Raw genomic sequence first — 15,909 nt, forward strand, 5'->3', positions numbered from 1 at the left:
TACAGATTGCAGCAGTACCATTAGCCCCAATTTTCAGTAATTTCCAGGTAACAGACCAGCAAAACATCTCAGAAGAGATTTCACAATTAGGCCTCAGGAGGGCGCTTTGTAACATCTCAATGACTGCTACGAAGCCGATGCAGATGTGACCACTAGAGTTTGGTGACGGATTTCCGGTTCCGCCTTATTTAGCTGAGGGGGGCTTAATTAAATATTCATCACTTCCGCTTTAAGGCATACCCTGCCGTAAAACTGATATTGTAATTCAGGATCTGTATTTATTATTTAAGTACTTATTTACGTATCATATAGAAAATATCGCTTGTAAAATTGGGACATTATGCTAAAAAAGCAATAAATCTGTAACTTTACCCGTTTTTACATCATATTAGTACCTTTGTGTCTACATACACATTTAAGCGCCCGATTCAAAAATGGCGGGTAGCAAGCATCGACAATGTGACACCTCTCTTCCGCCTGCGTTTTGTTATTGTTATTACTGGAGCTGCATGTATGTACACGCAGCTTCAGTCTCCACAATGCGTGTTAACACATTGCTGCCTAGAACGCAGAGCAAACACAGCAGCCTCGTCGTATAAAGATCGCGTTACCTCAGCCAGTGAGGCTGAGGCGTTGCACAAAAAAGCAGACACGTTTCCGTTTTTCCGTTTACGTCTGCTCTGGTCCATGTCAGCTGGCGGGATCTGATCGGTAGTTTGCGCAGGAATTCGCAGCTAAACCTTAAAATATGAAGCTCAAAGTGCTTTCTGCATAAGGGGAATAAATCTCGCATCGCCGCTCACCCTCCCTCACACACTCGCTAGCACTTCCTCGCCCTCCCTCTTCCCACACACTGCGTGTCACTCCTCCTTCCTCTGCCATCCCCTCCTCCTGCTCTGTGGCGCCGTCCTCCACTCGTCGCCTCCTCCTCCAAACAACACGGCGTTTCTACATCACCCGACAACATGGAGGCCGTCAAAACCTTTAACAGCGAGGTTTGTATCCCTAGATCCCTCCATATTCACATCATACGCTCTTTTTCTCTCTCGCCTTTCGATACTCGCACTCTGGGGACAGCGGCTCTTCCTCCCCCTCTTGATTTGGGTTGGGTTTTTTTACAGTGCGCGAGCGACACGGGCCCCGCTGTGTTCGTTCGTTCTGTGGTATTTATTCGCCCCTGTCCGTAGTCCTCGCAGTCGTTTTATTTCAAATGGCCCGTTTCTATGTAGACGTGCCGGTATTTCTGGGCTCAAGTTCGTTTCTATGGAATGTGCTGCGGCTGTGCCGGATACCCCTGCGCGGTGCCTCGTCCAGGCCTGTGCAGTGTGCTAGGCCCCTCTGTGTGCTCCAGACATGCATAGCCCATAGTGACAAACTACGTTACATTATTACACGGACATCACTGCCGCCAAGACACCCCGCTACTGGATACATAGCATAGCACTCAATTGGGCCTTTTCATGCTAATACAGAGATGGAGGCTGGAATCAGTCACTTTGGACTCCTAGCAATAGAAATGTGTCTTGTATGGGACCATAAATAATACTTAATATTCACACGCATTCGTGTTACTAAGTCACACTGACATCTCTAGATAAGATGCAACTAGCAAATCATAACAATATTGCATTTTCATACAATAACTAGCAATACATTATAATGCGATTTGAATGTATTTTACCAATCTTTCAGAAAATAAACCTCATCTCGGTCACTGGAGAATTTTAATGCTTTACCCCCTGTCCCGGAGAGAAAATAGAAACCCTTCTTATATTTAAATACATATAGGGACAGAATTTGACGGCATACAAGAACCATTCGGCTCATCTATGCTGCCCGTTTTCCTGCTTTAAGACTCTGATTAGAATTAGTTACATATGTATTTTGAAATAACTAATGATTGTTTATGTTTTGGAGTGGTGCCCCTTACATTTGTTTTTCCTTGAACACGTAACATTTATATAAAAGTATTATTTTTACTATCAGTCAAATACATCCCTGTTCTTGTGTACAGAAAATGCATGCTTTAGAAATTCTTTCCTCAAACCAAGTCTTCGTCACAATTTGTTACTAAATCTAAGATCCCCGTGATGTGGTTATACATCATAGCTGTTACAAGAAAAGGAGAACTTTTACAAATAGTTAAACTTCTATTCATAATCCTACAGAGTTTTCTTGAACTTTTCATGAATGAATGGCTAAATATGCTTTCTTTTACTATGTAAAGAATCACAGTTCAATAAAAATAATTTACATTTAATACTAATAATCCATATATTTAACACTTGGAAGACTAATACATGTGGGTGGCTGCAGACTAACGTATGGTCTGAACTGGTTTTAAGGGCAGTTGAAGATTAAAACTGTACTAAGCGTTTAGATCGATTTATTGTTTCCTACCACTTTTCCGTGGCATAGCATAGTTATTCAATTAACTTGCAGCATATTATGTTTCCAAGAGGAATCTGGTTTGGCAAATCATAATTTGTTTTACAAAACACCGGGTTAACCTAAATGTGGATAATTCCTGCTTGAATCAGATTTTACAGCTTCACTAGGAATCTAGAAACGTATAAAGAAAAAATGAAAAATCTAATTTGGCACGCAAGAAGAGAATGGCATAGCTGTTCGCTCATTAAAACATGCATTTCATCTTGGAGACACTCCTGTGTCCCATGCAGCCCTCAAATGAAGAATGAATATTAAAGTATGACATCATTTAGGAGAAGCTCCTCAGTGTACCAGATTTTTTCCCATCACTGATTGGCTGCCTGAAGAAGCCAATCAGTGGCATGAAGCGTGTCCGTTGAAATCAGTTGGAATGCTTTTTGCGCATGGCAGGTGTCACTAACATACCTGGGAACTCGGCTTCTCCGGGTCAGCACGGAGAATCTCCGGGTAACAGGAGCGGTGTGGAGGCTCTTCTTTGGGAGGCTGTTCCACTTACTTGCCTACCACCCTTATAGTAAAGTAAAACGTCCTTACATTACATCTAAACCTCTGACCTTCTAGTTTTGAGATTACAACCTCTTGTTCTAACATTTCTCCAAAACTTACTTCCTCCTTTTCCCCCCAAAATAAACCAAAAATTATGTATAGGCATTGTGCCTCGCTGCCCCTTCTAATGTGCTGCTAAGTCTATGACTGCAGAGTTTTTATTAAATTAATACTTTTATGCTTTAACCAAGTGGAAAAGGGGAAGATAAGATGATAAAATAAAGGTGGAAGAGATTTGTTGTTTTTCCCAAATAATATAGTTATTAGGAAAGTACATATACAGGAAAAGTGTAATTACAGAACCATTTTTTCTTTAGATAAGTTATGCAGCACTTCTTACAATACATGCCTTTTAAATGGTGTGAAAAAACTAGAATGGACAGATTTAGTTGAACAGGTACATTAGGTAAAGAGGAGCCTGCTCGCAAGATTACAATTTAAAACACAGCATACGTTAAAACCTGTTGATTTTGCTGTTTATAATCCAAAATGTACAGAGCTGCTAATTTAACAACGTGTGAATAGCAATAAACACCAGATAGAATTGTTCCTTAGCAACTCTTAGATCAGGGGAGAAAATAGGTAATAAGCATCTTATCCTTTTCCGGCTTACAGACCCAAATCAGTGAATACACTTTGAGGGATAATATAGTTATTGAAATAGTGGTTTTGGTGCTAAAATGTTAAAATTATCCCTGCGTTTTGAAAACTATACTATGGCTTACAGCTTTAATGTTTAGGGAGATGTCCCAATTTAACACGCCTAATATACTAAATAGCGGAGATGCAGCAGCATTTTGTGCAATAAATAGCCGTCAATTTAGTTATTTATATATTTTTATATGTAATATTTAGATAAATCAGTGAGTGAAACATTTTAGTATTTTCCTGGTAAGTGAGGCTTGAAAGCTTCATTATTTACTGGTGTGTTTTGTGCTCTTCAAATTGTACATTGGAGAAAAGTATAGTTAAAATGATACCATTTATTGGCTAACCGAGAGCTTAATTGCGAGCTTTCGAGACCAAGTATGCATTGTGTTCAAGCCGAGCTTGGATAGCAGGTTAAAGGAACAGCTTACTGTCCCTGATGGTCCCGCTTAAGATGAATAGCACTCAATTGGGCCTTTTCATGCTAATACAGAGATGGAGGCTGGAATCAGTCACTTTGGACTCCTAGCAATAGAAATGTGTCTTGTATGGGACCATAAATAATACTTAATATTCACACGCATTCGTGTTACTAAGTCACACTGACATCTCTAGATAAGATGCAACTAGCAAATCATAACAATATTGCATTTTCATACAATAACTAGCAGTACATTATAATGCGATTTCAATGTATTTTACCAATCTTTCAGAAAATAAACCTCATCTCGGTCACTGGAGAATTTTAATGTTTTACCCCCTGTCCCGGAGAGAAAATAGAAACCTTATGAAAGTACATTCTCTAATATACATTGTTCCAAAATTGGAGGGGATGGAGGCTTCCTTGAGGTTGAAGCTGCAACCCTGCAGCTGCCCTCCTCCTCTGTGGGCCAGCGATTCAGTGACAGGAAAGCACTCTCTTCAGACAAAGGGGGTGCTTTCTGCTCATACACACAGGGGGGGCAGTGCTGGGGTGAGCATATCACTTGTAGGGGGACGTGTGCGGCCGCTGGAGGGGCGGCTAAAGTGGTAAATGCAAATGAGTGGATTATGCAGAGTTGCCCGTGCATTTGTAAGAGGGACGCTATGTGGTGCCACACAGCTATCATATGCATATGTTGAGCTAATCAACTTTGCATTAGTATAATGTTCTGCGACTAAGCACTGTGCTGTATGGGCTATAACCTGAAATGGTCGGTATGATACGTACTTCTTACGTGGACTGTATCATCCCATTTCTGTTTAGGGTTCAGGCAGGCAAACAATATTTACTTTGTGGCCTGTTGTCAGTACAGCTGTTTCTCTCGCATCCCACTGACATCACCGGCTCAATGAATGAACACAGATGACCTGTAATTCTAGGTTACTGCTCTTGTGCAAGCACCAGGAGCGCAGACTTTACCAATCAGCATCCATTTCTCATAGAAATCTGACACGATAGCTTTTTGTGGCCCAAGAAATGTGTGCTGAATCTCAATAAGATGGTAAAAGCGAGGGGGGGGGGAAACAACCCATGACTAATATTCCTTTAACTATTCCTATTAGTGAATAGGTGCTAATTTTCCTCTTACAGTCTAGTTCTCTGTATGTACCTAATCATTATTACAAGCCATAGGTACTTTTAGTAATAAAAGCTTTGTAGGAAACGGTCCCCCTTATATTGTGTTCTGTAAAGAAATTGCGAAAGGAAGCCAACTCTGCATTATGTTAATGCAGAAAGCACTGTTTTGGGCAATAACGTTCTTTCTGGGTTTGCCAGCGGATGTAAATAGGACTTTAGTTTTTTTTTATACCTCTGCTTTAGAACAGGCATTTCAACCAAAAGGCCGTCCATTTATTAAACAAGTATGTGCAAAACTCTCGGTTTGCCGTCTCTCTCAGGATGTAGAGTTTGAAGCCCCTTGTATTGTGACCTGTGCCTGAGATGTAAAAAAACGGATCTTAAAAGTTTAGCTATTAGTTGTGATTGAATTACCGCCTGTTGCGTTTATTTCCAAGCAACTGGTAGTTGGTGCTCAGCTCACTCAAGATATAAAATGAAGCCTGTTATGATGTTAATATCAGCTGTGTAATAACACGGCATCTGTCCCATTAGCTAAGCGTTACTGTCCCTTTAAGTCCTTTCTCTGTAGGCCGAGGCATTTAGTCTTTTACCACTGTGCAGGAAAATGAGAATATTGTTAGCTTTATTAAGCAGGTAATTTTTTTTTTAAGAAATACATGTGATCTTTGATTTTTACACTGAAAAATATGTCACTGTGAAACAGGTCCGGACTGGTGATGACAGGTAGGCCCTGGCACTTGACAGAAGTGCGACTGATGGGTGGATATGTGTGGCTCTCTTGGCCAGCACCCACTGGGCACTGATAGCCAGTCCGGACCTGCTGGGAAATGTATTGTAGAAAATAATGACTCCCTTTTCGTTCATTAAAAATGGTGTTTCAGGAAGATCCCGTGCTATAGATCTTTAGCCTAATGTTATCACCGATTGTACTTGGACTAGGCATTGTGTTGTTTTAAGTACTGCTTAAATGATGTGTTTGGTTCCCGTGTCTAATCAAATGTGTCATCTTTTCTAGGGTCGACATCAGGGTATAGAAGTGCCCCTATATCGATCTAGTCAGGTTTGACTATTTTATAAGAAACCTGTAACTGAAATAATTTCTGCATGTGCATTTTATGTTGAGCTATCCGTGTATATTACCAAATGTTTTGTTGCTTTTAACCAGTATAGTGAGATATATAGCAACAGTCTATGGAAACCTTATAGAGAATAGGTGGTATTGTGGCTTTTATTTACTGCTTTTCATCAGATTCGACCCAGCTGCTTGTTACACGTTCCTTTCATTAGTGTTTTTACATTTTTCTCTTTGTGGTTGATAAAAATTCTTTACTAAAGATCAAGTTGCTGCCTACTTTAGGATCGCTTAGTACTATGTTGCCTTTTTTAGTGTTCGCTGGCTAGTATCGGATACAGCCACCAGTGGTGACTATAATCGTGATGTTGCAAATCGTACAGTTATATCTATTGCTACATAACTAGCAGTACCTTTTTTTTGTGCTGTAAGGATTGTTTTCTTTACAAGGACATCAGTGACTAAACTACGATGTCTGTTTTGTTTAATGTATATAGCGATAATGTTACCTTGTATACAAATATATCTGAACATTCTTGGCGTGTTCCTGTTTAATGTTAATGTTGCATTGTTGATGGCCTTGCATAGTATTAGAAACTCAGTTGTGACCAATGTATTTAAATTGTCTAATCTAAGCTTGACAAATTTGCTCCGCATCGGGGATCCAGGCGCTGTCCCACTACTACCGGAGCATTGCGAGCTCAGTAAATGCAGGCTCTGCCCACCGCACTAAGCAACTGTATAAAGCTGTTTCATGTGTCGCCATGACAACCTTGCATCTGGGATTTGGCCAGCTCTGCTTTATAAGTGCATTAGGAGTTTAGTTGTGATTGTTTTAATATACATATATATATATATACCAGAGAAACATTTTTCTACGTGGGCAAGAATAGTGTAACCTATACAATTCTTTGACGTGAAAATGGTTGGCACTCCAGTTGTAGTTGTCGGCCAATAAATAAAACATCAGGGCATTTGTAGTTAACCCATAGCTAGAATGCTGCATTTTGTCCCTACCTGTTATATCTAGTCTATTAATGCATGACTTTATAGCAATATATTATTTGGGGTGTTTTCTTTTAGCTCCTTTATTAAGTGCAATTAGTACATATATAATGAGAGAGTCTGAATCCATTGCGGAAAGGCTGTGGGCCGGATGTCACCTGATGTTACATCTGCTTTTTAGGAATATTTCAAGTAGCGATTTAAGGTCAGTGTAATAGAAGTGGAATGAAGCTCTGGTTTGTTAGAATCTTTACTAGGTTGGCTGACGTTTAGCCTGAAAGTTAGCGTTTTCACATAAAACAAAAATGATAAAGTATCACTAAGCTCAGTCTCTTGTCTGACTTGTTCCATGTCTCCAGCTGAACCCAAGGGTACTGAAGGAGAGGGACTTGCAGATCTCCCTTCTGTAGCTTCTCTAAAAGCTATGCTTTCTGCAGTGTAACATTGTACTCTTTAACTATAACTCTCCAGAGTTACCACCCGTTACCATTCACTGAGCATCTCTTTTTCTGCAAGCTGCTGCTGGTACCCAGAGAATAAGTCCTGGGAGCTCCGCCGAACCCAAGCTTGGAATACCCATGGAAGATGAAAATGAGTTGGTTTGATAAAGCACATTTTCACCATTAGAACAGCAGGGTTTCCCCTTTAAACACTACAATAGATTTTCCGCGAAGGAAATTATCTTCCCTGGACTGTTGGGTGAATGAATCACAGCGACCGTTCTATGTTTAAATGATCTTGAGTGCCCCCAGTTAATACTTTATTAGATTTAATTGAATTTATTTACTTGCATGTGTTATCTTCATACAAAAGGTGGCAAAACTGAGTTTGAGTACTATATCCTAGTAGATATTAGGGCTGAAACAACGAATCGATAAAATCGATAATAATCGATAACGGAAATCGTTGTCGACGATTTCCGTTATCGATTAATCGAGTGATCGATTCGTTGTTGGAGCACTCGGCTCCTTTTACTTACCTCCGCGAGCGTTCCCCGCTTCTGCTACACGCTCTGCAGTCTCCGCCTTCTTTTAACTACGTGACGGATGTGACGCGTTCCGGAGGTAAGTATTCTTCATGTCTATGTGCACAGATCGCACAGAGCCACTCGCACAGAGCGAATCGCTCTGTGCGAATGGAGCCACTCGCACAGAGCGATTCGCGGGGGTGGGGGTCCACGGCGGGGTGGGGGTGGGGTTTCAGGGGATGCAGGGCAGGGTGTGAGTGGGGGTGCAGGGCAGGAGACTGGGTGCAGGGCAGAGTGGGGGTGGGGATGCAGGGTGTGAGTGTGGGTGCAGGGCAGAGTGGGAGACTGGGTGCAGGGCAGAGTGGGGGTGGGGATGCAGGGCAGGGTGTGAGTGTGGGTGCAGGGCAGAGTGGGAGACTGGGTGCAGGGCAGAGTGGGGGTGGGGATGCAGGGCAGGGTGTGAGTGTGGGTGCAGGGCAGAGTGGGTGCAGGGCAGAGTGTGGGGGCAGGGCAGAATGTGGGGGCAGGGCTGGGTGCAGGGCAGAGTTGGAGACTGGGTACAGGGGCACAGTGCAAAGTGCCAGTGCTGGGTGCAAAGTGCCAGTGCTGGGTGCAAAGTGCCAGGGCTGGCTGCAAAGTGCCAGGGCTGGGTGCAAAGTGCCAGGGCTGGGGCAAAGTGCTGGGTACAAAGTGCTGGGTGCAAAGTGCCAGGGCTGGGTGCAAAGTGCTGAGTGCTGGGTGCAAAGTGCTGGATGCAAAGTGCCAGGGCTGGGGCAAAGTGCTGGGTGCAAAGTGCTGGGTGCAAAGTGCCAGGGCTGGGTGCAAAGTGCTGGGTGGAAAGTGCAAAGTGCTGGGTGCAAAGTGCCAGGGCTGGGGCAAAGTTTCTTGAACAGTAATAGTCCACCTCTTCTCAGAATGTTTGGGGTTATTTTGTTTCATAAATAGTGTTTGGGTTCTTGTACTTTGTAAATATTGTTTTTTATTACATCATAACAAAATAAGAATGTTAATGTAAATTTTAAGTTGTTTTTTAACATCCAGTTCATTAAATTATTTTAAATAAACGAAAAATTTGCATATTGTTTTTTTTTATCCGATTAATCGATTAATCGAAAAAATAATCGGCCAACTAATCGATTATTAAAATAATCGTTAGTTGCAGCCCTAGTAGATATATATATTTTTTTTAAATAAAACTGATTATTTCCAGGTAAATGGTTATGAAACTAATTCGCATTTAGAAATATTTCATCTTTAATCTATTATAATATTTATCGCACCCGTTTCTTATTTGGCTGAAGTACGTGGGCTGGATGATTACACTTTTTGTTTTCTGTTACGTTGTTGAAATTGAAAAGCTGGATGTTATCCATCCAATAGTAGTAGTAGTAGTAATTAATTACTAATACATTGAAAGATCCATTTGAATGGCATTCTTGATACTACATCAGAAAAGATTAGGCCGTACCTTTAAAACCAAGCAAGGGCTCCGTCATAAGAGCTTCTTTCTGTCATTTTCTTCTTTTATTTCAGGGCATTCTGTGTTCAGAAGTACAGTAATTTCTTATTACTTTTGATCTTAATGACTTTTGGTTAATTTTTTCTGCGTGGATAAGTGGGGCAATGTGCTTTTGTCACCTTCTGCAAACTGAGCTGTGTTTTGCTTGGTGCATTTGCCCAGTGGCAACCTCTCAATCTAGCCAAAGCAGCATTGGCGGGTATCTCTGCATCCCCGATCCTCTGCTGGCACCGGCGGCGAACACTAACTTTATACAAAAAACAGGCAGAACTTTTCTTTGTATACCAATACAAATGGGAGTTTATTTGGACATAGTATAACGTGTGTATGTATGTATATGTGTATATATATATATATATATATATATATATATATATATATATATATATTTTATTATTTATATTTCAAAACCATGCAGTTATTATTTTGGCATGGTCTGGATTTCACATCTCACTTAAGAAATATGTTTCCATTAATTTAACATGGTTAAACACCAGACTCAATATGTGCCTGTGTCAGACCCAGCTCATAAATATCTTAATTGAATTAAAATTCCTATGAATCCCTTCCCTAAGATCTCTAAATCTACTGCTAAATCTCAGATATATTAACCACAGTGTAACCCTTTTTAATGAGTCCTTAAAAGGGGGGGGTGCGCATTATACCAGAGTAAAAATGTTGTTTCAGGATCGCTCCCATCAGAGGGATTGTGTAGTGTTAACACTTATTGTCTGCTTACTGGAGGCCCCATCTCCGCTGCCAAATGCAACTTCTAGGGTGATATCCAGGGTATCTTACACCCCACATAAGTGTGTGGAGACCAGCCCTGACCTCCCCATCCTGCACGGGAGTGACCGTGCAGCGCTACCCCGCATCAGTTGCGGCAATTAAAGAGTTAATGCGTGTCTTCGGGTCCCACAGGCTTGTGGTGACCAAGTCGCAGCCAATGCTGTGCCATGGAACCAACCATCTGCCTCCCTGTTGCCAGGATATGCATTATTATTACCCCCTTAATTCGCCTGCCCATTAAAAACATAAGCTTGCGATGCACATGTGGATGGTAGGGTACACTAACAGAGAATTGGCACAATATACAGGTGAAAAGTTACTTATGGAGTGCACTTATAAGTTGATTCAGCTTTTTGTAATGGTGGCTGAGAGAGAAGGGAGATGATTTCAAGACAGTAAATTGATTAGATGTTAGCTGGGATAAACCTTAAAATATATCTCCAAAACTGCCCTGAGCGCGAACTATATCTAGATGTAATACATTCATTTGTTTCCGCTCTTTAGGGAAATTTTACATATCCGTTTATGTGGAATCGTGCAAATAAGATGGATTTGGTTGCCTTGTTTCTGGATAGCTCTAAAATAAAGACCCTTGCTTTAATATACTTTTCGCTGTGTCCCTTGCACAAGAATGAGTTTTATTTTAAGTAAACCCCTATGTTATCTTATTGTAAACAGTGGGAAAACTTACATTAAGACACAAAATTGTCTAAAATGCCACTTACTTCCCTTTCACCCTTATAAAAGCTAAAACGTAATTCTTCCTCCTAAAAATGAGAGTAATTTAAAGGAGTGAGTCACAAACGTGTTGTTATTTTCTTAAACTACATGGAAAACTGGTGCATACATTTTTCTAGCTATTGCAAACTTCTGTTCTCCTTTTTGTTTTATACTACACTAAATATACCTCTGTAATCTTATTTACAAGTATACCTTTATAACGGTTCTTACCCTTCACGCTCCTTGGGATGTACCAGTGCGTCATTAACGGCTATGCCAAGGCCCCCCTTATGCCGTACCGGTAGGCCCTGACTTAGTTGCAGCTTCAGGGACGTGTGCGCCGTCAAATAAGGAATGCCCAATCACACGATGCTTTTTGGATATAAAAAAATAAATAAAAATAAAACCCTGGGCCTGTGAAGGGTGTATAAACAAAAATAAAACCCACACTTTAGGAGCAGTTGCCGCAGAACACCCCCTGATTGGCTGCTTGAGACTCACCTCCGGCACGGCAGGCAGCTGGGGTTGTGGAAAGGGGAAAATGCCTATGGGGGATTCTACAGAATTCCCCCAAGCATTGCATTTGCATCTGGCCCTTTACGGTTGCAGAGGGAACCACTGAGCTATCACATGCACATTTCATTGTTGTTTAGTACAGGCATTGTTTGTAAGGCGTTGATAACATCTGGTTAGCCATAAACTATACCTACCATTTCTTTTATATATGGATTTGAAGCCATTGAGGTTGGTTTCAGAGTTGTTTGGGTTTCAGTGGGTTTGCTGCTTTGAGAACTCTTGTTCCCCCCAATACCTACAATTCTCAGGTCATCTTCCATGCAATCACTATGGCATTGACCTTTAAGAGTCTATGCTTATCCTGCTTACCTACTATGAGTAAGTAGCGTTAGTGTCCAGCTTATTGGATCCTAGTATAGCATCTTTGAGGGCCAAGTTATGGCAACAGTTTAGACAATCTTGGGTCCTAAAAAGCCTGTAATCACAAGCCACTCACCCATGGAAAACAGGTGCATGTATGTATATTGCTCCTTACCTTCTTTCCCTGCAATGATGATGTTTACCCCTTTCAGTATTTTTCAGTATGTTGCTTCCATTGTCATCTGCCCCTTTCATGATATTTCACGAGCTGCTCCATCCTCGTCCAACCTTAGTGGAAGGTTATTTCAGAGTCACTATGTTATCAGATCAGAGGGTATTTATCACCCCTTGATGAAACTCATTCAAATCAGTACAGGCATTAAAGAGTTAAAAGGAAGGGCTACCACCTGGGTTCAGGTCTCATTAGACCCAACTACTGAGATGTGTTTGGCTGTGTTGTGGGGAAAGGGGCAAATGTATATGAGAGATTATGCAACCCCCCCCCATGCAACAGGTACCACACAGAAATTGAAAGGGACGGCTCAGCTATCAACTGTATTAAAGTGCATATGATGGCTAAAGTGTCTCTTTAAGATGAGTATGCTTCAGGATAACTTCCAGACTTATAGCAGGCGTTGGTTAAATGGGGCTTATTGTTTCACCAATCTTATGTAGAATTAGGAGCCAAACTTCATTTTTATAATAACAAAACTGCAATTGCAATTTTAGCATTTTTCTCTAACTTTTTGTTTGAGTAAACTTTTGAAACCTTATTGGTACACATAACCAGTAATTTAAAATATAAAACCAGAATACTCGTATAGCTATATATCAATACATACCATGTATCTTTTTTTTGGAATTCTGTGGAAAGTATGGGGACATATATGAATACTACTGTTTCCAACTAAAGGCTTTGAACCAAAACCATACAGCGTGTGCGTGTGTATGCTGTATTGACAAAAGTATTACACCTGACCGTTACACCAACAGGGACGTTGCATTCTAAATACATAGAGATTAATGTGTAGTTTGTCCCCCCCCCCCCTTTGCAGCTATAGCAGCTTCCACTCTTCTAGGAAGGCTTTCCACAAGATTTTGGAGGGTTTCTGTGGGAATTGTTGCCCATTCATCCAGTAGGGCATTTGTGAGGTCGGGCACTGATGTTGGATGAGAAAGCCTGGCTCACAGTCTCCGTTCCAGTTCATCTGGAATAGAAAAGGGCCGTCCCTAAACTGTTCTCACAAACATGTGGAAGCATAGCATTGTCTAAAATGTCCTCTTCAGCATACTTTTGCCACGGAAAGAAGAGTGGAAGCTTTTATAGCTGCAAAAGGTGGAACCAGCTACATATTAATGTTTATATATTTGGAATGCAATGTCATAAAAATCCCTTCTGATCTAATGGTCAGGTGTCCCAATACATTTTCCATATAGTGTATGTTTTTTTATGTATGATGAAGTAGGATATGGAGAGGAGGGCAGTTCTGTTCCCATGATCTGCTGAATGAGGAAATCAATTTCTTACCAGAAGGGTTAAATTAGTGTGCAGTCCCACCAAATGTGTAGGAGAACTGGAAGAATTTATGATCTGTGGTACACAATACTATCTTGCCAACAATTTATATACAGTCTTCCTTGTTAGCATTTGTGATACGTCACTCCACAGAACACATTTCCCCTGCTCCAGGGTCCAGTGGTGGCGTGCTTTACTCATGATCTGATGCTTGGCATTGTACTTGGTGATGTGAGGCTTGCATGCAGCTGCTCGGCCATTAAACCCATTCCGTGAAACTTCCGTCGCACGGTTTTTGTGCTCATATTAATGCAACGGAAGTGTGTAACTCTTCAGCTATGGAATCAGAAGAGTGTTTTGGCGACGTTTTGTAGGAATGGCCAGATAGTTTTGTATGCGGAGGGAGGGATTGCAGGATAGAGTTGTGTTTAGAGGATGGGGCATCAAAAAGAGAGAGTTGGAGAGAAAGAGAAGGAAGGCATAGGTGGGAGAGAATAAGGAAAAAAGTGTACATATGCGACTCATTTTAAATACTTGATCGGAAAAGAGCTTAAACATAATGTATGGACGCTGGAGTGTCTCTTTTAAAACTTGTTGCAGTGTAGCATATTCTTGATTTCATGAAATACAGATGATTTAGTAAAAAAGAGCATTTCTGTGCAGTGGCAAGGCTGGTGAAATCACATCAGTCTTTTTATTCATCTGTGCCAAGTTTCTATTAATATGTACCTTACCAGTGTCTTCTCATATTGTATACCTTCATTTATCCAGCTTTCATTGTGTTTGTTTGCTCGCAAGTCCCTAAATCCTTGTGTGCTCAGAGTTTTTAACCTGCTTCCATTAATGTCAGGGTACTATATTGTGTTTCTGAGAAAACGCATGTGTAGTTCATGGCTCTTTTTTTACATACTATGGCACTCTAGCCCAGGGCTTGACAAATCCCAGGTGTTTGTCAACCTGGTGTTTGTCAGCCTGTTACATCCACCAAAAATTGCCCCCGCGTCACCACCAGCACAGACCAGCACAGCCACTCTGAGCCCACCCCCGAGCCTGAGATCACTCCCACGGAGTGATTCTGCAGGCTGAAAACGCGGTGGCAGGAAAACCAGCAATCGCGTTTTCAGCTGCCACAGTCAGCTTCAGTGAAGATGGTTGTGTGTTGAGTTGGTCGCTACACAAGTGTGGGGACCTGACACAACACCCCCTGCTACCTGATTGCTCCATGAGAGCGACAGTGCAGCGTTAACCCCTTCAATGCCGCAGTATTTTAGGGGTTAATTCCCGTTTTGTACAGGGCTCTGCTGCTGGTGGTCTGCAACAGCAATAAATGAGCCCCCACAAGCCCTTTGATGACTCCTGTAGACATGGAAGCCTACAGCAGTCATCAGAGACTCCCCCCTGCAATGGCTGGTCTATAGACCAGCAATTTCGTCCCAGCTGCCAGAGGCAGCTTCAGGGACAGGGGTAGAGGGTTCTTCGGTCTCCACATGAGTGTGGAGACCAGCCCCAACCCTCCCCTGCTGCCTGATCGCTCCATGAGAGCGACAGTGCAGCGTTAACCTCTTCAATGCCACAATTGTGTATGACACATTCGTGGCATTGCGGGGTTAACATTTGTCCCCACAAGCTTGTGGGGACTAAATATCAGTCAATAATGTGCTCCAATGGAACATCAGCATTGAAAGAGTTAAAAAAAAAATAATAATAATAAAAAATAAAAATAAAAAAAAACCAGCACTGACCTGAAAGTCCAGGGTGCTTCCAGGTCAAATGCTGTGAGTTTAGTAAGTGGGCTGATGATGATCAGATCACTCCTGACCAACTGTTAGTTTAAAAAAATTCCTGGCTCCTAACTTTTTTAGCTGGCTCCTAGATTCACAACAAATTTGTCAAGCCCTGCTCTAGCCTGTTAATCCCTTTTAGTACCGAGGGTTTTTAGTACCTTAAATACTGTATATTTTGTCATTTTTATAATTTGCTTTATCAGTGTTTGATGTATTCACACAAATGATACATCCTTTTTTTTCAGGTCAACTAGTGTTTTTAAACCATAGAAACACAAAAACATAATAATTATGAGTGCTAATATATAAAAAACCTATAATAAATAAACACTTTTTTAAACTTTTGCTTAAAGTGCCAGGTGCCCCTGCTGAACAATATTCCAGTTTGTGTTTATCAACATCCCTTGCATTTTTTGTGTTCTGGAGAGCCACATCCATCCCTTATGTTACCC

At 41.3% G+C, this 15,909-nt stretch overlaps 1 protein-coding gene across 3 annotated transcripts in view; it reads left to right on the forward strand.

Moving 5' to 3' along the window:
- The first annotated feature begins 886 nt into the window (after nucleotides 1–886).
- SCAF8 (SR-related CTD associated factor 8) overlaps nucleotides 887–15,909 on the forward strand; it is a 66,726-nt gene continuing 51,703 nt past the window's right edge. For 2 of the 3 annotated variants that reach the window (XR_008351193.1, XM_053461274.1), the window contains exons 1-2: nucleotides 951–995; nucleotides 6,225–6,269. Coding sequence is in view for 2 of the 3 variants with exons in the window: in XM_053461274.1 (XP_053317249.1) it covers nucleotides 966–995; nucleotides 6,225–6,269 (75 nt within the window). In the remaining variant the exon portion in view is untranslated. Of the gene's footprint in view, nucleotides 996–6,224; nucleotides 6,270–15,909 lie in introns of all 3 variants that reach the window. The other variant, XM_053461275.1, reaches the window with a different exon arrangement.

This window comes from Spea bombifrons, chromosome 3 (assembly GCF_027358695.1).
Source record: "Spea bombifrons isolate aSpeBom1 chromosome 3, aSpeBom1.2.pri, whole genome shotgun sequence".
NCBI lineage: Eukaryota > Metazoa > Chordata > Amphibia > Anura > Pelobatidae > Spea > Spea bombifrons.